The sequence below is a fragment of the Thalassophryne amazonica genome, chromosome 23 (assembly GCF_902500255.1).
Source record: "Thalassophryne amazonica chromosome 23, fThaAma1.1, whole genome shotgun sequence".
NCBI lineage: Eukaryota > Metazoa > Chordata > Actinopteri > Batrachoidiformes > Batrachoididae > Thalassophryne > Thalassophryne amazonica.
The window spans coordinates 19,120,089-19,139,370 of record NC_047125.1 but is presented as its reverse complement, the minus strand read 5'-3'; the positions used below and the strand labels follow the sequence as shown (position 1 = coordinate 19,139,370).

Sequence of the window (19,282 nt, the reverse complement as noted above, 5' to 3'; positions counted from 1 at the left end):
AGCATGGACAGCATAGTTGTGAGTAGTCCACTACACACAGCTAGCTTTTATGCCAACTCTCAAATAAATTAATAATTGTGTGTCTTAAATCTAACTAAAAATATTGCCATGTCTTTGGAACAGTTTATGCTTTGGTTGGGCAAACCTTTTTGAAAATTACATGGTTAGCTAATATGATAGCTGCAATTTTGTGCGTATTTAAAATTATAGTTCCATATTGTCCCTTTTGCTTGTCAGTCTACTACACAAACATAATGGATAGGTATGTGATTCCGCAAAATGAGTTGAGACTATAAGTCAGGGAAATCTTGTGGTTGGCTTCACTACCAGAACTACTGTCCTTGGTCCTCATCAGGAAAGTAATACCTTAAGTATTACTATGGAATTCGTGTTGTTCCCTTGTTTCCTCAGGGGGAACCTGGGCTACATGGTGTGAAGGGTATGCGAGGGGAACCGGGGCATAAAGGGGATCGTGGACCACTGGGTCTTCCTGTAAGTACAGAAGTCCAACTTAGAATGTCCTCAAGCACGTAGTGTTGTCCTTCAATCCTGAAGAATCCCTTGATTCTCTTTCAGTCCTGTTGTCAAATGTCACATTCACGTTTGCATTAGCGCACATATTTGTGTGTGGGTTTGTGTGTGTATGTGAGTGTGCGTGTTTGTGCCCATATTTGTGTACTATAGAGGGTTTTTTTTTTTTTACATTTCCTGTCCTCATGTTCATTTGCCTGAGCTTACGACTGCAAGTCCTCCCTGTAACACACAGTATAATTTAGTTGTTGTAAACCCTGCCATCAACCTGTCCTAATAACTGTGTTCATCTGGTACTAATCCCGCCTTGTTCATGTCACTCATACCTCCATAACCATGCAGGGAGCCTCCGGCTTGGACGGCAAGCCTGGAATTAGGGTGAGTGTCATGTGACCAAGAGGCTGCACCATCCAAAATTCTGTCTGCTTGTCTCCCTTGCACCCTCCATACAGTCCCATATTTACTTTTTGAAACCAACATCATCCCATTATAATGTGTTTATTATGATTGGAAAGTTACACAACTTACACTGAGGCCTCGTGAGTTTATTCGATACAAAACAGTAATATAGCAGGCATTTCAAGGCTCTTGTTTGTCCCGTGTTGCATTAACTTGACATTAACGCACACTCATACATTAACTGTGTCAACATTGTAGATGTCCTTTGTGGCCAGTGCACGTGTAACTTGCAAATTCTGTGTGTCGGTTGTAGTTTACAGGTGCGGCAATTGTTAAGACAATGTAAAACTCTGCCATTGCTTTCCAATTGAGAATCTGCATTATTCAGGAAGCTGTCATCTTCCTATTGAAGATGTTTGACGTACAATCGAAACTCATCATCACAACACTGTTCTTTTTCAGGGAATGGACGGGCCTCCAGGTCCAGCTGGTCCAGCTGGACCAAAGGGCGATAGAGTAAGTAGCCCAACATCATCTTAGTGTTTGGTATTTGTGGTACTGGTTCACTTTGTTGTGACTCAGTTTGTTTCATTTGTATTAGGGAGAGAGAGGGGCACCGGGTGAGCCGGGACCGAGGGGACCCTACGGACTACCTGTAAGTTTGATGCAAACCAACAAGCAATAAATGCAACTCTAACATCTAAATAAATGTCGGTACACAAAAATCCAACAGGCGTTCAGTCACAGCCAGTGTTGGGGAAAGTAACTTTGGAAAGTTACTTCATTAGTTAGTCTATACAGTTATATTTTACAGTTACTTCTTACATTTACTTCATTAGCAGCTGCGGACACCTTGTCGGCAGCTGCTGAATGTAATTAATAAAGTTACTTATAATCTAATTTGGTTATTTTTAAGATTTAGTAATCAGAAAAGTAACTATTAGTTACTTTGCTGATTAGTTACTTTTCTGATTGCTCAATTTTACGAGTAACCAAGTTAGATTACTCGTTACCTTATTAGTTACATTACTTATTAGTTGCAAGTTTTCTGCAGATGCTAATAAAGTAATTGCATAAAGCTGCTAATGAAGTAACTGCATAAAGCACCTGTATAAAGCAACTAAAAAAGTAACTTGTCAAAGTTACTTTCCACAACACTCGTCGCAGCTGATTATGATGTTGCAATCGCAGCTTGATTGCGCCATATTTTGAAGTGGAACATTGCTCATTTCCACGGAAAGCATGAATATGACCAGTGTTGAAAGATTTCTTGATATTACCGGATTTCTGAGCTTGGAACAAACTGCTGTTTCGACCAGAAATTCTTACCCATTGATGTGGCACTTTTACCAAATGAGTGGTCTTCTTCAAGAAAATACTAACTACAAATATGCTAGCCACAGTGCTAATACTAATGTCACACTACCCTAATAGTAACCACTGGTGGGCACAGTTCCGCTAATCCGCTAACCACTAATTATCGAAGATAATGTTTTCATTATCGGATTAGCTATTCAGATAACTTTGAAAACCATCATCGGACCAATTATCTTCCGATAAGTTTTGGTCCGATAATTTTTAGACCACTAACATTTTGCAGACGCAGTAAACAAAGGTTAACAGTTACAAACATTTATGAAGTCTAAAATCAGTTGAGTACCTACCTGTTATACGTATATTTTGTAGTACACGCGCAGTTCTATCCTCTACAAACAGAGGAGAGCTGGTTCAAGAAGAAACCGCTCTATTCTCTGCAGGCAAAGGAGAACTGGTCATAGAAAAGAAAAAAGCTAATTTCTTTTGACCCCATATTGATACACTGGCAATATCACCCAAGTCATCCAGAGGCATACAGTTTTAACTTATGGTTTAACCCGATATCAACACAAAGTATATGTATGTATAAAATAATAGATGCTAATAGAATGATCACAGCCATGACAAAATATTAGTCAAAAAATGTTGGAATAAACTCAATTCTGCTGACTTTAAAGTGGTTTTTAATTTGTTTTTGAGATTTTGATTGGTCATATTCACAAAATCACACCTACAAATCATCATATCAGTAATTGTTGCTTTCCATTTAACAGATTCATATAACTATGCATGCTTTCAAAATGCAGATGGAAATGAAAGTTAATGGCGATACACCTTTTTTTTTTTTCCCATGTTGTTATTCTTTTGCAGGGAGCTGCTGGAACACCAGGCTTGGACGTAAGTGTCTTTAAAATATCCCAAATTTTCCCCAAAAATCCAGGAGGCGAATAAAAATCACAAAATGTTAGCAAAGTCTGCTTATGTTGCTCTAAATATCAACTCCAGAGAGTCGGCTACAAAAACATCTTTGTCGTGTGCATTAAAAATCTGTATATATATATGTACGTATTTTTATTTACCTGTTTGTTTAAGAAAAAAAAAGACAGAGTAATTGAGCGGAGCTGTACTTTTCCAGGGGTTACCAGGCTTAAGGGGCGAGAAAGGCGACGTTGGGGAAAGAGGAGAAAAGGTAGACGTAGATACGCCCTAACGGCTTCTTAAATCTTTAACCTGACAGAGGACTGATGTCAATGGACAGATAGAAGTTAGATTTTTTTTTTCCCTCCCTAAAAATTCAATGTCGTAGTCGTAAGATTAGAGTAGTAAAAAGACTTTAATTAATTTAATTACATCCTGATCCCACAGAAGTACTGAACACAGTTTCAGCAGGATATAATTGAAGTCTTTTGCAGCATCAAATGCCATCACCAGCTTTTGTTCTTCACCACCAACTGGTTTGCCATCTCATTTGTCAAAATCACAAGTCAGATCCCATATCAAGACATCCAGTCATGATTTCAACATGATTTTGTTTTTTTTTTAAATGTAGACACTAGATGGCAGAGACGGTGAAATGAGGCAAAGTCCATTGACAGCAGGCTCTTAAAATTCACATTTTTTTTCCTTTCTGCTGAGCCTGTTAGTGATTGCAGACTCCTTAACACCAACTAACACCTTTTTTTTTCCCCTGTAAATTTTCTCTTCCTTTGGGAAGCTGTTTCTTCTTGAGCACAAAAATGTTTCACACGCTGATTTACAGAACTTCTCCAAACTGTTGTAAATAAAGCTAATATTCACAACTGTAATTTGTGCCTGTTTTGAGAAATTGCCGTGCTTACGTTTGTACGTACGGCAAAACCTTCCACGTCCTAAAACTCAAGAACCATAAAACTCTGAAAATCTAAATTGTTATACATTAATAGTGGAAAGTAAAAGATTTGCCTGCCAAAAACAAATCTTACATTTCTGACATTTATAAATGTCTTTTTTGAATTTTGGGTTTCGAGTAGGAAATGTACAGAAGCCTTGAAATGCTCACATCGCCCGCTAGATGGTGACAAAAGCTACACAAATGTGTGGCAAGGTCTCGACTGTTATTCATTTGAGAAGTTAACTTTTGGTGAAAATAAGATGGACTTACAGCCAAAAACACAAGTTTTTGGCTCTTACGGGCAATTTACTTGTTTTGAATGAAAGTGTTGAAAGAACTCAATCAGCTACAAGTAATAAGGGCCAGTTGTTTCTTTGTGACATCATGAGGCAATAGTTTTTGTGTTTTAAATGTTGACCTTTTAGTTTCAAGTGGAAGTATTTTCACTCACACGCACCCGCCACAGCAACCATGGGCGAGCAGTTGCGGTGCTTTTTTTTGTGCTAATTAGCACACATTTAGTTCATCCGATAACAGTTTTGTTAAATTTACTCATGACGCGTTTCATATGATGATGCAAAAAGTAAGTGTGATATTTTGTACGCATTCCTACGAATTCACGTACTCATGTGCAACGCATGTTTTCGCATTTAACATTCAGAAAGGTGCCTTTTGTTTATGGTTATGTTTTGGGTTGGAATAACAATAAGTAAAAGCTGAGTTAGCACATTTTATTTTCACTTGGATAATCTGCCACCTTGATGTTGTTGGAAATACACTGAAATCATGTGGGATATGTACGAATTCTGTCTCAAATACGTACAAATGTGTTCAGATTTTTGTGGATTACTTTTTCATTTGTTTTTCCCGTTAATTTTTAATGAGAATAGGTTGACCTACCTAGCTTGTACGAGAACGTAAACCCAAAGGCATATTTAGATTATTGAGATTATGCTAGAGTTTTGTCATTTACAGTACAGATGCCCCACTCATTTCAATTCATCCATTTCATTTCCACAAACTAAGCACATTTTAAAGGTAAGTAGAGCACTCTGAGGTTTGATTCTCCACATCCTTTTAATGTGGCCAAGGTTGTAAATGGTTTAATATTGTAATAGTACAGTATCTGAGTTGGATTTTTGTACTAGCCCATGCATGCACTGTTTAAGGAACCTAACACAATCCTAAATATAAAGGTAAACAATTTGTCATTGTTAAGTGGATTTGGTTCTGTAATTTGGAGGTGTTTTCCCTGCTACTCTTTCTCATAATATGTGTCCTTGATCCCCTCCCTTTGGCAGTCAGCTCTGTTTTTTTCGTATTATCCCAACTTTTTGTCCCATTCTATCCCGAGGAATGTTTGGACTCAACACTGTCTGGCATCCCCTCCTATCTAACATTGACCATGTCTCTTCTCCTTTGTGGGCCAATGCCTGCCTATTTAATCAACTCCCTTCCTAATAGCACTGCTGCCCCAAATGTTCCCCAAATTATGTTAACGATGTGACCAAACTATTGTATCCACAGGGGGAGAAGGGAAAGAAGGGGAAAAAAGGGCCTAAGGGCGAGAAAGGAGAACAGGGTGCCCCTGGATTAGATGCACCCTGCCCATTGGTATGTCTTACCTGTGAGCTGGAAATCACCTCCCGGCCGTGTCTAACTGAGGATGAGCGGCACCCTGTGGCTAAACCAATACCCTGAGAGCTGGAAAACAACCTGAACCAAGCAGTTGCAAACACTATACCCACTAGTCTATTCAAATCCCCCCCCCCCCAAAAAAATATTTGTGCTCGATTGCGGTATTGCCAAGCTCACAGGGTAGCTCCTTCCTCATCCACCCTTGTATCCCTTTGAGCAGAGGGATGCAGGGGTTCTGGGTTGTCCCACCTTTCTCCCAGTAACACTCTTAGGTCATCTTTGCAAACAGGGTTTCCGGGGATTTAAGGGTGAAAAGGGGGAACCAGGGCAGCCAGGTCTGGACGGGCTGGATGCCCCATGCCAATTGGTACAGTATTTCTCTTTTTCCTCCACATCCTAACTCATGCATGCCTCTCACCTTCAGCCACCACCCACTGGAAAAAAAAAAAAAACATGCGTGACTCAAAAGCTTGGCATGCATGTTGACATGCCCACAGGTGTGCCACATCTTTTTTTTTTTTTGGTAAAATAATGCTAGCGTGCACTGACAGATACGTCGCTAACTTTCTGACTGCAAGCAGACTACTTAAGGTAATACACATTACAAGTAATATGTTTCTTCAAGGTACTCGTGCCTTTGACTAAATCCTTCCATCCCTTTGATTAAAATGGAAAAAGTTCTGCTTTAAACCCAGTTTCCTCTGAAGATCTTTTAACCTGATGTTAACTCAGACTCCTTTGCTGATCAGTTACCCATGCTGCGGGTGCATGGACCCCTCCCCACTCTATTCTTGCTCCACTACCCCAACTTTATTTGTACCAATTGGGTCAGACCTTTTCACACGGGAAAAATCAATTGGTTTATTATTATTATTATTATTATTATTATTAATGACTGATGTGATAAAGTAGTTTGAAATGTCTTAATTTTAATGCAAAAAACACAAAGTATAACACTGCATGTCATCATTAAATCACATGTACATTCATTTCTATGTTCCAGCGACATTAACATTATTTAGTCTTAAGTTTAAACTCACCTGTTTTGTTATATTACTAGATCTGGAATTTTGAATCCAAAATTTTATTCCATGCTGATGTTTTGTAATTTGTACCCCTGGTTATGATAAGAAAACTACAAGTGGGTTAATCTGTTGACTGCATGAAATATATTTTGCTTTGTTTTCTTGCATGAATGAAACTTTTTAACAATTTTGTTGCTGCAGGAGGGAAAAGATTTCGTTTTTCCAAGCCTAAAGCTCATTATATTCCTTTTGTCCAGCAAAGATGAATGTTTTCTGGGAATTGGCACATTTTTTGATGTGGGGCACACCACTGATAATACCAGCCGTATTAAAGACTGCTAACTACAACCCCTGGCAAAAATTATGGAATCACCGGCCTCGGAGGATGTTCATTCAGTTGTTTAATTTTGTAGAAAAAAGGCAGATCACAGACATGACACAAAACTAAAGTCATTTCAAATGGCAACTTTCTGGCTTTAAGAAACACTATAAGAAATCAGGAAAAAAAATTGTGGCAGTCAGTAACAATTACTTTTTTAGACCAAGCAGAGGGAAAAAAATATGGAATCACTCAATTCTGAGGAATAAATTATGGAATCACCCTGTAAATTTTCATCCCCAAAACTAACACCTGCATCAAATCAGATCTGCTCGTTAGTCTGCATCTAAAAAGGAGTGATCACACCTTGGAGAGCTGTTGCACCAAGTGGACTGACATGAATCATGGCTCCAACATGAGAGATGTCAATTGAAACAAAGGAGAGGATTATCAAACTCTTAAAAGAGGGTAAATCATCACGCAGTGTTGCAAAAGATGTTGGTTGTTCACAGTCAGCTGTGTCTAAACTCTGGACCAAATACAAACAACATGGGAAGGTTGTTAAAGGCAAACATACTGGTAGACCAAGGAAGACATCAAAGCATCAAGACAGAAAACTTAAAGCAATATGTCTCAAAAATTGAAAATGCACAACAAAACAAATGAGGAACGAATGGGAGGAAACTGGAGTCAACGTCTGTGACCGAACTGTAAGAAACCGCCTAAAGGAAATGGGATTTACATACAGAAAAGCTAAACAAAAGCCATCATTAACACCTAAACAGAAAAAAACAAGGTTACAATGGACTAAGGAAAAGCAATCGTGGACTGTGGATGACTGGATGAAAGTCATATTCAGTGATGAATCTCGAATCTGCATTGGGCAAGGTGATGATGCTGGAACTTTTGTTTGGTGCTGTTCCAATGAGATTTATAAAGATGACTGCCTGAAGAGAACATGTAAATTTCCACAGTCATTGATGATATGGGGCTGCATGTCAGGTAAAGGCACTGGGGAGATGGCTGTCATTATATCATCAATAAATGCACAAGTTTACGTTGATATTTTGGACACTTTTCTTATCCCATCAGTTGAAAGGATGTTTGGGGATGATGAAATCATTTCTCAAGATGATAATGCATCTTGCCATAGAGCAAAAACTGTGAAAACATTCCTGCAAAAAGACACATAGGGTCAATGTCATGGCCTGCAAATAGTCCGGATCTTAATCCAATTGAAAATCTTTGGTGGAAGTTGAAGAAAATGGTCCATGACAAGGCTCCAACCTGCAAAGCTGATCTGGCAACAGCAATCAGAGAAAGTTGGAGCCAGATTGATGAAGAGTACCGTTTGTCACTCATTAAGTCCATGCCTCAGAGACTGCAAGCTGTTATAAAAGCCAGAGGTGGTGCAACAAAATACTAGTGATGTGTTGGAGCATTTTGTTTTTCATGATTCCATAATTTATTCCTCAGAATTGAGTGATTCCATATTTTTTTCCCTCTGCTTGGTCTAAAAAAAGTAACCGTTACTGACTGCCACAATTTTTTTTCCTGATTTCTTATAGTGTTTCTTAAAGCCAGAAAGTTGCCATTTGAAATGACTAGTTTTGTGTCATGTCTGTGATCTGCTTTTTTTTCTTTACAAAATTAAACATCTGAATGAACATCCTCCGAGGCCGGTGATTCCATAATTTTTGCCAGGGGTTGTACGTTTAGCGTAACTGTGGGGAAAGACGGCCATATATTATGCTAACCACTAAAGTGTGACTGTATATGCTAACGCTAACTGTCAAAGGCATGGCTGCATAAGCTAATGGTAGCTGCAGTTGACTTACAGTCATATGTGTATATAAACAGCTCCACATCTGAAAAGCCAGTAATTTCTTTGAAAACTTTCATCTCTGATTCTGTAAAATAAAAACAGAAGCATTAAAACTGCTAATTTAACGTTAATAAATTTGTCGTAGCTACATTAGCAGTGTTGAAATGACTATTTTGCAAAGGCTTCCCTTAACTCATTATTTTTAGTGACACTGAGTGAAGATTTTTTGTTTTTCTGTTGTCGTTTTGTGATTTATTAACTATTTGTGTGTAAATGTACATACTGTAATTCCAGTATTTGTGTGGACATGTGCCTTAATATCTACTCATTCTTAACATATTCATAATTTCACATAGTTCACTTACTAATATCAACTTGACTTTCCTGTTTCAGTCCTCATTCTCTTTATTTTTCTCTTCTGCTCGTGTCTGAACAGGGTCCTGATGGATTACCAATGCCAGGGTGCTGGCAGAAGGTAAGATGTGTACACATATATTCTGCAACTCTGTGTGGTACAGTGAGCATGAAATTAATGCCAGATCAAAATACTGACTTGTCCTCCTGAGAATTTGACATTGGGGCTGCTGTTCATTTTTCTGTTTTGTACACAGTTTTAACTTGACTTTGCTAGTTTGTATTTACACTCAACAAAAATATAAATGCAACACTTTTGGTTTTGCTCCCATTTTGTATGAGATGAACTCAAAGATCTAAAACTTTTTCCACATACACAATATCACCATTTCCCTCAAATATTGTTCACAAACCAGTCTAAATCTGTGATAGTGAGCACTTCTCCTTTGCTGAGATAATCCATCCCACCTCACAGGTGTGCCATATCAAGATGCTGATTAGACACCATGATTAGTGCACAGGTGTGCCTTAGACTGCCCAACAATAAAAGGCCACTCTGAAAGGTGCAGTTTTGTTTTATTGGGGGGGATAACAGTCAGTATCTGGTGTGATCACCATTTGCCTCATGCAGTGCAACACATCTCCTTCGCATAGAGTTGATCAGGTTGTCAATTGTGGCCTGTGGAACGTTGGTCCACTCCTCTTCAATGGCTGTGCGAAGTTGCTGGATATTGGCAGGAACTGGTACACGCTGTCGTATACGCCGGTCCAGAGCATCCCAAACATGCTCAATGGGTGACATGTCCGGTGAGTATGCCGGCCATGCAAGAACTGGGACATTTTCAGCTTCCAAGAATTGTGTACAGATCCTTGCAACATGGGGCCGTGCATTATCCTGCTGCAACATGAGGTGATGTTCTTGGATGTATGGCACAACAATGGGCCTCAGGATCTCATCACGGTATCTCTGTGCATTCAAAATGCCATCAATAAAATGCACCTGTGTTCTTCATCCATAACAGACGCCTGCCCATACCATAACCCCACCGCCACCATGGGCCACTCGATCCACAACATTGACATCAGTAAACCACTCACCCACACGACGCCACACACGCTGTCTGCCATCGGCCCTGGACAGTGTCAACCAGGACTCATCCGTGAAGAGAACACCTCTCCAACGTGCCAAACGCCAGCGAATGTGAGCATTTACCCACTCAAGTCGGTTACGACGACGAACTGGAGTCAGGTCGAGACCCCGAAGAGGACGACGAGCATGCAGATGAGCTTTCCTGAGACGGTTTCTGACAGTTTGTGTAGAAATTCTTTGGTTATGCAAACCGATTGTTTCAGCAGCTGTCCGAGTGGCTGGTCTCAGATGATCTTGGAGGTGAACATGCTGGATGTGGAGGTCCTGGGCTGGTGTGGTTACACGTGGTCTGCGGTTGTGAGGCTGGTTGGATGTACTGCCAAATTCTCTGAAACGCCTTTGGAGACGGCTTATGGTAGAGAAATGAACATTCAATACACGAGCAACAGCTCTGGTTGACATTCCTGCTGTCAGCATGCCAATTGCACTCTCCCTCAAATCTTGCAACATCTGTGGCATTGTGCTGTGTGATAAAACTGCACCTTTCAGAGTGGCCTTTTATTGTGGGCAGTCGAAGGCACACCTGTGCACTAATCATGGTGTCTAATCAGCATCTTGATATGGCACAACTGTGAGGTGGGATGGATTATCTCAGCAAAGGAGAAGTGCTCACTATCACAGATTTAGACTGGTTTGTGAACAATATTTGAGGGAAATGGTGATATTGTGTATGTGGAAAAAGTTTTAGATCTTTGAGTTCATCTCATACAAAATGGGAGCAAAACCAAAAGTGTTGCATTTATATTTTTGTCGAGTATAGATTTTGCAGACTTTTGCATGGATTTCCCTTAAAAAACCCACAAATACAACTATAGAGTGACTAGCTCCAATCAATCATGGATTTTTGCTTTGAGATTTACAGCATTACTGCATGTTTTTATCTTTGTGCATGTGTGTATTTCACTGTACCAGATTTTGATGCCTTTCTGATCCACACAGTGTTTCACTTTTTGAATGTCTACCATGGAGAATGTATAAGCAATAACTGAATTAAAAATTCAACAAGTATCACTTTTTTAAATTTTTTTTAATCAAATTTGTCATTCCAAGAAGTTTCACTTCATACAGCTGAAATTGTTTTGAGAAGTGACTCAAAATATTGAAAAATGCCCCATTTCACTCCATATATGTGTAAAGACTGGAAATAATCCAGAATCTACAAACCAAACGTTCATGGTCTTCCTTGATCATTTTGATGATTCTACCCACTTTAATTTATATCATCTGAAAGGTTAGTGAGAAATTGATCGAAATGTCAAAACGACGCACACTGATGTAAAAGAAATGATAAAAATGATCTCAAATCCACAGCTGGATCCCAATCAATATCTGTATTTAAAGATCTCTTCCTCTTGATCCAGTTTGTCATTTTACCAAATTTCTTGGTGATCCATCACAAAATCTCTCACACATTTATTTAAATATTACTAATTTAAAACATAGATATTGAAAATGAGCGAGAATCCATCCACACCTGGTTCCCAATCAGTAACAATATTCATTGGCCTCTTCCTCTTAATATGACAAATCATTTCATGAAATGCCATGGAGATCTAGTGAAAGATCTGAGAAATTTATTGAAATAATTCCTGGGGGGTTTATTTATTTATTTGCATCTCAGTGTAAAAATGATTCAGAATCGACATTGGGATCCCAATCAGCACCAATATTTAATGGCTTCTTCATCTTGGTATGACTCATCACTTCACTAAACTTCATGAGGATCAACTGTCAGATATGACAGAAATTTATTGAACGAGTAATTTTTTAAAAGTTTCACTATGTAAAAAAGAAATGTAAGTGTTCCAGAATTCACATCCATATCCCAGTCAACACCAAAATTGTATGGGTACTTGGAATAATAGGGTGACAATTTCACCTTGGTTCATTATGATCATGCAGATGAATATCTTCTCAGAAATTAGTTGAAATGTTGAAAAATGCTTAATCTCTCTAATAAGAATGGTTGAAAATAGTCCAGAAACCACGTTGATCCTGATCAACACCAAAATTGAGTTCTTCTTTATCGTAAGTGTGATTGTTTTCCCAAGTTCCATGAGGATTGACTGAAAAGTTCATTGAAATACTGAAAAAAGTGTCCCTTCTCACCATGTAAGAGAAATTCTTGAGATGATGAATAGTTTCCCCAAATTTCACGGAAACAGGCTGAAATTTTTCAATTACAAAAATTAAATGATGACAGAGGTAACAACACGACTGTTGTGTGAAACCAGATTATTAAACTCGTGGTCATGAAATGTAAAAACATTTTTGTTTTTTCCCCAACTCCATTTTCATGTCGTTCTCTCTTCTGTGTTTTCTTGCAGTGATCGCTCTAACCTGAATCGCATGGAGTTTGTAAATAATGCTTATTTTATGGTATTTATAGTTTTTTATTGGAAAGGATCTAAAAGAAAAGAAGTCTATGTGTATAATGATATGAAAACGAAATAACAGTCCCCCCAAGCTGCTTCTACTCACATCGCCATGTGGCAACCCTGTGTGCCGCCAACCTCAACATCCACATCGAAGTGGGGTTCAGATCCTTGGTCGGCACCAGAACTCATCTCGGACTGGAGCGCCGCACCTGAGTCATGGGAGGGGGGGTTGAAAAGCAAATGTGGGAGGCCGAGGAGGCCAAGACATTTGGTGTGGAGTGGGATCTGGACTAGCTCGCTAACGCCAAACGCTCGGTGTTTTGTGTTGTTTCGTCCCAACAAGCTCACCGCCCACTCATGCACGCCATTTTTCGAGAAGAGACTAAAACTGAACATTGCACCTGCATGAGTTGTGCTCTGGCGTTCTATTTACACGTGTTGTACAGATGTCACTGTTTTGTGGTTGCTTCATGGCTTCTGCAGACACACAAAAAAAAGACTAACATTTACGCCAACAGCAGCAACAAAAGAGCTCGGGAATAGTAACATGTTGATATTTTCTTTTAATCTTCCCAAGGGAGTGACACCGTGGCTGGTAGCCTGAAAAGAGTTGATCCCGAAAAAGTGTCAGTTATCTCTTTGTTGTGGCGACGCCTGACAGCCTGCAGGTTTTCTGCCGTTCTTGAGCGGCACCTCTAACGGCCTCATTTTGGAAAGGGAGCGAGAACACAGCAGGCTCACCGCACTGATTTTGAAGGATAAACAAATGACGCCCGAGAGGATTTGAGGTAGCTTTCCCCATAATCGTGGGAACAGATTACACAAGAGGGAGCTGCTGACGATGTCAACGGAGCATCTGCCTCTCCGCTCAGGCGACGAGGTCTACTGATAGTGTTTTTTAAGAAAAATAATAATACAATCACATTTTATTTGTTTCTCTTTTTGTTTTTGCTGTCATTCTTACACCATTTGTATTTTATAGCCTTTGGTGCCTCAAGCTTTTATTCATTCCTTTTTCGGATATGTACAATTTTATATCATGTTTTAATTTCTTTGGAATGGTGTTTATTGCGCAAAGGTACACCTTTGTGTTTTTAATGTATTTAAAGCCCCAAACTATGCTGTTATTCATATGGATCAATTACCGATAGCTTCACCTCAGATCATTATTATCCTGTTATTTGTAAAGTGTTGCCAATTCAGTACATGTACTTATGGACTGATATGGAAAATAAGCTTCAATATGCATCAGAATCCAAAGTTTGGTTTGTGCAAGTTTGAGATTTATTTTAGCGCAAGATGGGAATCTCAAGTTGACACACTTAAATACTGTTTTTTTGGGTCAGTTTCCACTTATAAACCACATCACATTCCATATCAAATGGAGTTGTTTTTTTTTTTTCCAACTATAGCTTGTTGATCATTTTGTATTCTTGCCTAAAACTTGCCTTCTGACAGCAAGGTGGCACCACAGTACTTTTTCTTCTGTTACAGCTATGCATGGGCAAATGAGAAAATACTTCTTTTTTTTATTTGGCAGCAGTCGCAGTTTATTTCTGTCGGTAATGAAGTTTTCCAGAAATTGTCAGATTTCTATATTTGGAGAGTATCGCTATTTGTAGCCAACATTGTTGCATTGACATGGACAGAACAAGCCTTGAATAAAATTATAGCTGTGATTAATGTTAGCATATGTGGAGACACCAAGCCCAATAGAAACGGTAGTTAGCGTTATCATACGGGGTCAGTCTGTTTGTTTCAAGCAGAACTTGTATTTTAGGTTTTGGGTTCCGTGTTAAAATTCTTGTTGGAACCAAATGAAATGACAGTTAATGACTATCTGTCTTTTAGACTTTCTAAAAAATACTTGTCTTTCATACTATAGTCTGTTGCTAATGCTGCAATTAAGCTAGGCTATCTTGGGCATGTTATTTAGACAAACAAGCAAGCAAGCAAGCGCACTATTTCTAACTATTTCTCTTTTACACTAGCTTGTTCAGTTAAACAATAATGTACTTGATTTTTAGACAAAGGCAAGAAGTGAATTGAACACCAAGTTATTGCAAGCAGAAATATTTTTTAAACTAGCTAAACTAAAAATGTTAAGTTGTTAGCATTATGTAAAATAAACATATCTCTTCTGTAACATTACAAAATGTAAAATTTCTGGGTTAGTCCAGGTTCTGACAACTGGTAAAAGCCTGATTACTCGTGTGCAGTCAAGGTTCTTGTGGGTTTCCTAACCAGGGTTAATGCTAACAAAAGTTGATGTTATGTGTTGACAACATACCTTGTTTATGTAACAATGTACAATATAAACAGTGTTACACTCCAAATCTGTGTAACTCTTATCACTTTCTGCTTTTTTTTTTCTCATAAAATTAATTTTATTGTAACACAAAATGGGTGCACATCAGTCATAATGGTGCTACCAGATAGTTGGTCAACAACAGCTCAGTTGCTCTACCAGGAGCATTTTTCTTTATTGTTGTTGGGGTTTTATGTTTGTAACTTTTTGGCATACATATGTCTGATACATTATTTATTTTTCTATAATTTCTTAAATGAAGGCATTTTGGTTTTAAATAGGCATTCCTTTCAGGTGACGATTGCAGAGGCGTAGCTAGCAGGTTGGATTTAAACCCTTCATTGACCTATTCCACAGAAACTGTTTTTGCACTTTGAACCAATTTCATCAAAAACATGATTTAGTTTTCAAATGCTCAAAACGCCAAATAGAATAATTGCTTTGGATAACTAGTTCTTGTTGAAAAACTCTGATAGTGACAGCTAGTGGCCAGTGGAAGCCCCCCAAAATTAATTCCTGGCTAAGCCGTAGCTGTATGGGGATTTTTCATGTCAGTTTACGCTGCATCTCTGATTTATATGAAGGCTGAGGATGATGTCATGAAACCCAAATGCAAACCATAAGAGTTGAGGTACGTTTACTTCATGGTGCAGTGGCGGGCTCATCATGGAGTTGGCCTGTCATACAGGTAACGGGGCCTGCATGCAGGCTTGGCCCCTACGGTAGTTAAATAATGCCGCTTTAGCCTCACATGTTCTTTTTTTTATTGAATGTAGTTTGATTATGTGTATAGTGGTTTATTATTGTATTGTTGAAATGTGTGCTCATTTGACAAAAAAAAGTGCAATTTCTATTTTTGGTTGATGTGCGTGGCTTCTCTCATGCTACGCTGAATACCACTACTTGGAGAATAACAACCAGAAGACAAAGAAAACGTGTAAATAAGGACCTTTGATGAAATTGAAATTTGGATCGTTTCTGCCTCACACACTTTTTGTTCATAAGACTTAATGGTTGCAATGTTGTTTTTAATTTTGTCTTTTGATTTCCAGCATTTGTGACAGTATTTTATAGGATGCGCAGCTAATTTTTACAGACTATTATTTTTTAATTGCTTTGTTCATTCTGCCACTGGCAGGAATGCCACAGGATTTAAAGCATTTCTTTCTGTTTCAGTGTTAGAAGAGCTGCTATGGGGCTCCAGAATGTCATAGTTGCATAAAGGTTTGGGACTGACGCTGAGTCGTGTTTTCCTCTGATGAGTCAGCAGTATGCACCCCTGAGCCACACATAACTCACCCAAACCTCTTAGATTAAACTTGCTGGAGTCGTATAACTGAATAAAGTGACGGTGACTATAGTTCTCTGCATTGCGCTGACAAATCTGTGTCTTATCGGAACTCCTCTGCAGCTTTTGACTTAACATTTTTCCACAAATTCTTAAAAAAATAAATAAATAAAATGCAGAACAACATGTTCCACTTTGTGGCGTACATTGGCTAAAACTGCATTTATTTGGCTGTGGTATGTTGGTTTTTCTTCTGCATTTGTGTTCCTTTTTTGATGCACTTGATGGACATTGCATTGAGGATCCTTGTATTCACACAAACTGCTATATTTCAGAATATTTCATATGACTGTACTGTTGGAGCCAAATAAACGCAGACTTTGAAATATAATTTACTTTGCTGGTCATTTTCAGCCCTGTTCAATACCTATTGGAATGCCAAAGGGGGAGTATTCAAACAAAAAAGTAAACTGATTCGTTTCCAGAATCTTTCAAGTAATTGTTTATAAAAAAAAATAGTGAAGGATTTACAGGAAATAGCTGAATTTCCATATTTTGACATTATCGCTATTTCTCCTGGGCATTGTTACAACAACATGGCACATTTGATGACTGATGCCAATGGCAGCAATACGGTATTTTCCGGAAAACTTGCATTACTGAAAACATCTTAAAATAAATCGCCAAATGAAACTTGCCGTTTGTTCAACCAATACACCAAAACATAAAGATAATACATTTAAGATGAATTTCTCACAATAAAACAAATTCTCACATGGTTGGTGGAATCAACAATTTATTCAGTTTCACTTGATGGTCAACTTGGGTTTGCCTCTTTAGAACTCATCAGAACTCTATCAGGTCTTGATCTGACCCAAATGGTCCAAGAGCAATTCAAAAATGGCCAAATAATGGAAATTTGGAGGAACAAGTTGAAATCTTCAGGATTGGTCTACAGAAATTGGTGGAATAATGCAGTAAAAATCCCTGAAAATCCCCCTTGTGGCTTTTTCAAAATCCAAAATGGCAGCTATTTCAGGATTTATTTTTACATATCCTGGAAAACTTAGAAACCTGTTTTAAGTGTCTAGACATATGTTTTAGGGAATTAGAAACTCTTTACTGTGGTGCCTGAATATGACCGCTAGGGGCAGTCACACCATACAAAGAGGCTGCCATGTCGAGGGCTGACGAAGCGAGCGAGTGGGTAACACTATGTAGTTGTTCTTATAAAGAGTGTAATAAAGTTTCTCTACCACCCACACCAACATGACATTTCCAACAATTATTGAGAGGGTTTAGTGGTCTACGTATTATTGCCATTGAGTTTCTCATGCCTTAATACATAAATCTGGTCACTTAGGTTTGTAACATTTCCAGAAGGAAATATTTGGGGGAATGTGAAGTGGTGGCCATTCAGGATGCCATATTGCTTTTGAAAAAGCCAGAATAGGAATTTTGAAGGTATTTTTTTACACATACTATGAAAATTTGCTATCCATTTTACAGCTGGGTGCCCGAGGATCCAGATGGGTAGGATGCGCAGAATGCAAACCCAAGTCTACAGATTGGTACCCCAACTCCACATCCATAAGCTACCTGCTCTTTTCTGAATAAGATCTTTGCCTTATGACTCTCCGCTAAGACTTGTCCATGCTCGTCATCTTTCTTTGACATTTGCTGTTAAAACTTGGCTTCAACTTTAGTTGGTCACTAGACATTGATTTTTAATTTTAGTTGAAGGTGAATGCAAGGAGACGGGTGAGTGAAGCTACCAGGAAACCATGAAAATTCAGTATATCTTATATATTCCAATTCTAAGGTGGAACTATACCAGTATACAAAGGTATATCTAAATATCTAAAAAGGAAGAGTAAAATAGGAGAGTAGAAAAGAGCAGAGTCGAGCCACTTAGGTGCCTGGTCTTGAGAACCAGGGATGGTAGGTTAGGATTGATAGGATGTTAGGATGGTAGGACCACTCTGGACTTCTTGGCTTCTGGCAGTGGAACTGGAGAAAGTCAGCACAGTGCAACATTTGTTGGCTGTTGCCCGTCACCACTGCATGGTGAAAAATGACCAGTTCTCTGATTGAACTGTCCACGTGATGAATGGCAAACTCCAGATTTAAGGGCCTGTTGACACTACGATATGAAATGGTGGACGTAGAGGATTTTCAAAAATTGACAGAAGGCTCGTTCCAGGGGTCCAAATTTCCTGTCTTCAGTGCAAGTTGGTGTAGCTTATTGGAGGATGAGGATTGGCAACTTTCCTCTAACTTATTATAGAACGTAGTTCAACTTTCACTATTGAGAGTGAGTCGCATTGGTCGCACACTGTAAAGCTGATGGTTGACTTAACGCTTGCAATATAAACAGCGTAACTGCAATTGTGTTACTTGCAAGGTTCAACATATTTCTCCATATTTCTTTATGGCCAATGGATCCAGAGAAGGTGGTGCATCTGTTGGTCAGCAGAGGTGATGATAGCAGAGGTGGCATCGTGGTACCAAAGCTCAACTCTTGCTGGTGTTTTTTTTTTGTTTGTTTTTTTTTTGCGTGCACATCGAAGATTTGAAGCATGCTGAATATTTTTTTCCAAGACTACGACGAACACTAACGTTGCCAGGCACTGGTCAACGTTCCTCAGCACTCTCTGGAGGCTAGAGGTGGGCAGATCGATCCTAATATCGATAATATCGATACCAACGCTGGTATTGATATTGAACGATCCTCGTGTAAAAAGATCGATACTCAAGCTTTTTTCTCTCCCGCACGCGCTCACTGCTGTGCACGCAGATTCATCAAAGTCTACTCTCTGTAAGAGCAGCGCTGCGATGTGTCACACAACATGGAGCAGCGCACCCTTGTATTGTGGTTTG

The 19,282-nt window shown here is 38.9% G+C and overlaps 1 protein-coding gene across 7 annotated transcripts in view; it reads left to right on the top strand.

Moving 5' to 3' along the window:
• The window catches only part of LOC117504540 (collagen alpha-1(XXV) chain), a 245,334-nt gene extending 228,541 nt beyond the window's left edge, over positions 1–16,793 (top strand). Inside the window, exons 30-39 of one of the 7 annotated variants that reach the window (XM_034163987.1) lie at positions 412–492; positions 874–909; positions 1,393–1,446; positions 1,532–1,585; positions 3,118–3,144; positions 3,383–3,436; positions 5,645–5,731; positions 9,361–9,399; positions 12,756–12,807; positions 12,896–16,793. In XM_034163987.1, the coding sequence (XP_034019878.1) occupies positions 412–492; positions 874–909; positions 1,393–1,446; positions 1,532–1,585; positions 3,118–3,144; positions 3,383–3,436; positions 5,645–5,731; positions 9,361–9,399; positions 12,756–12,758 (435 nt within the window). In that variant the 3' untranslated portion in view covers positions 12,759–12,807; positions 12,896–16,793. Of the gene's footprint in view, positions 1–411; positions 493–873; positions 910–1,392; positions 1,447–1,531; positions 1,586–3,117; positions 3,145–3,382; positions 3,437–5,644; positions 5,732–6,044; positions 6,123–9,360; positions 9,400–12,755; positions 12,875–12,895 lie in introns of those variants that run through there. The other 6 variants (XM_034163990.1, XM_034163985.1, XM_034163992.1 and 3 more) reach the window with 6 other exon arrangements.
• Positions 16,794–19,282: the final 2,489 nt, after the last annotated feature.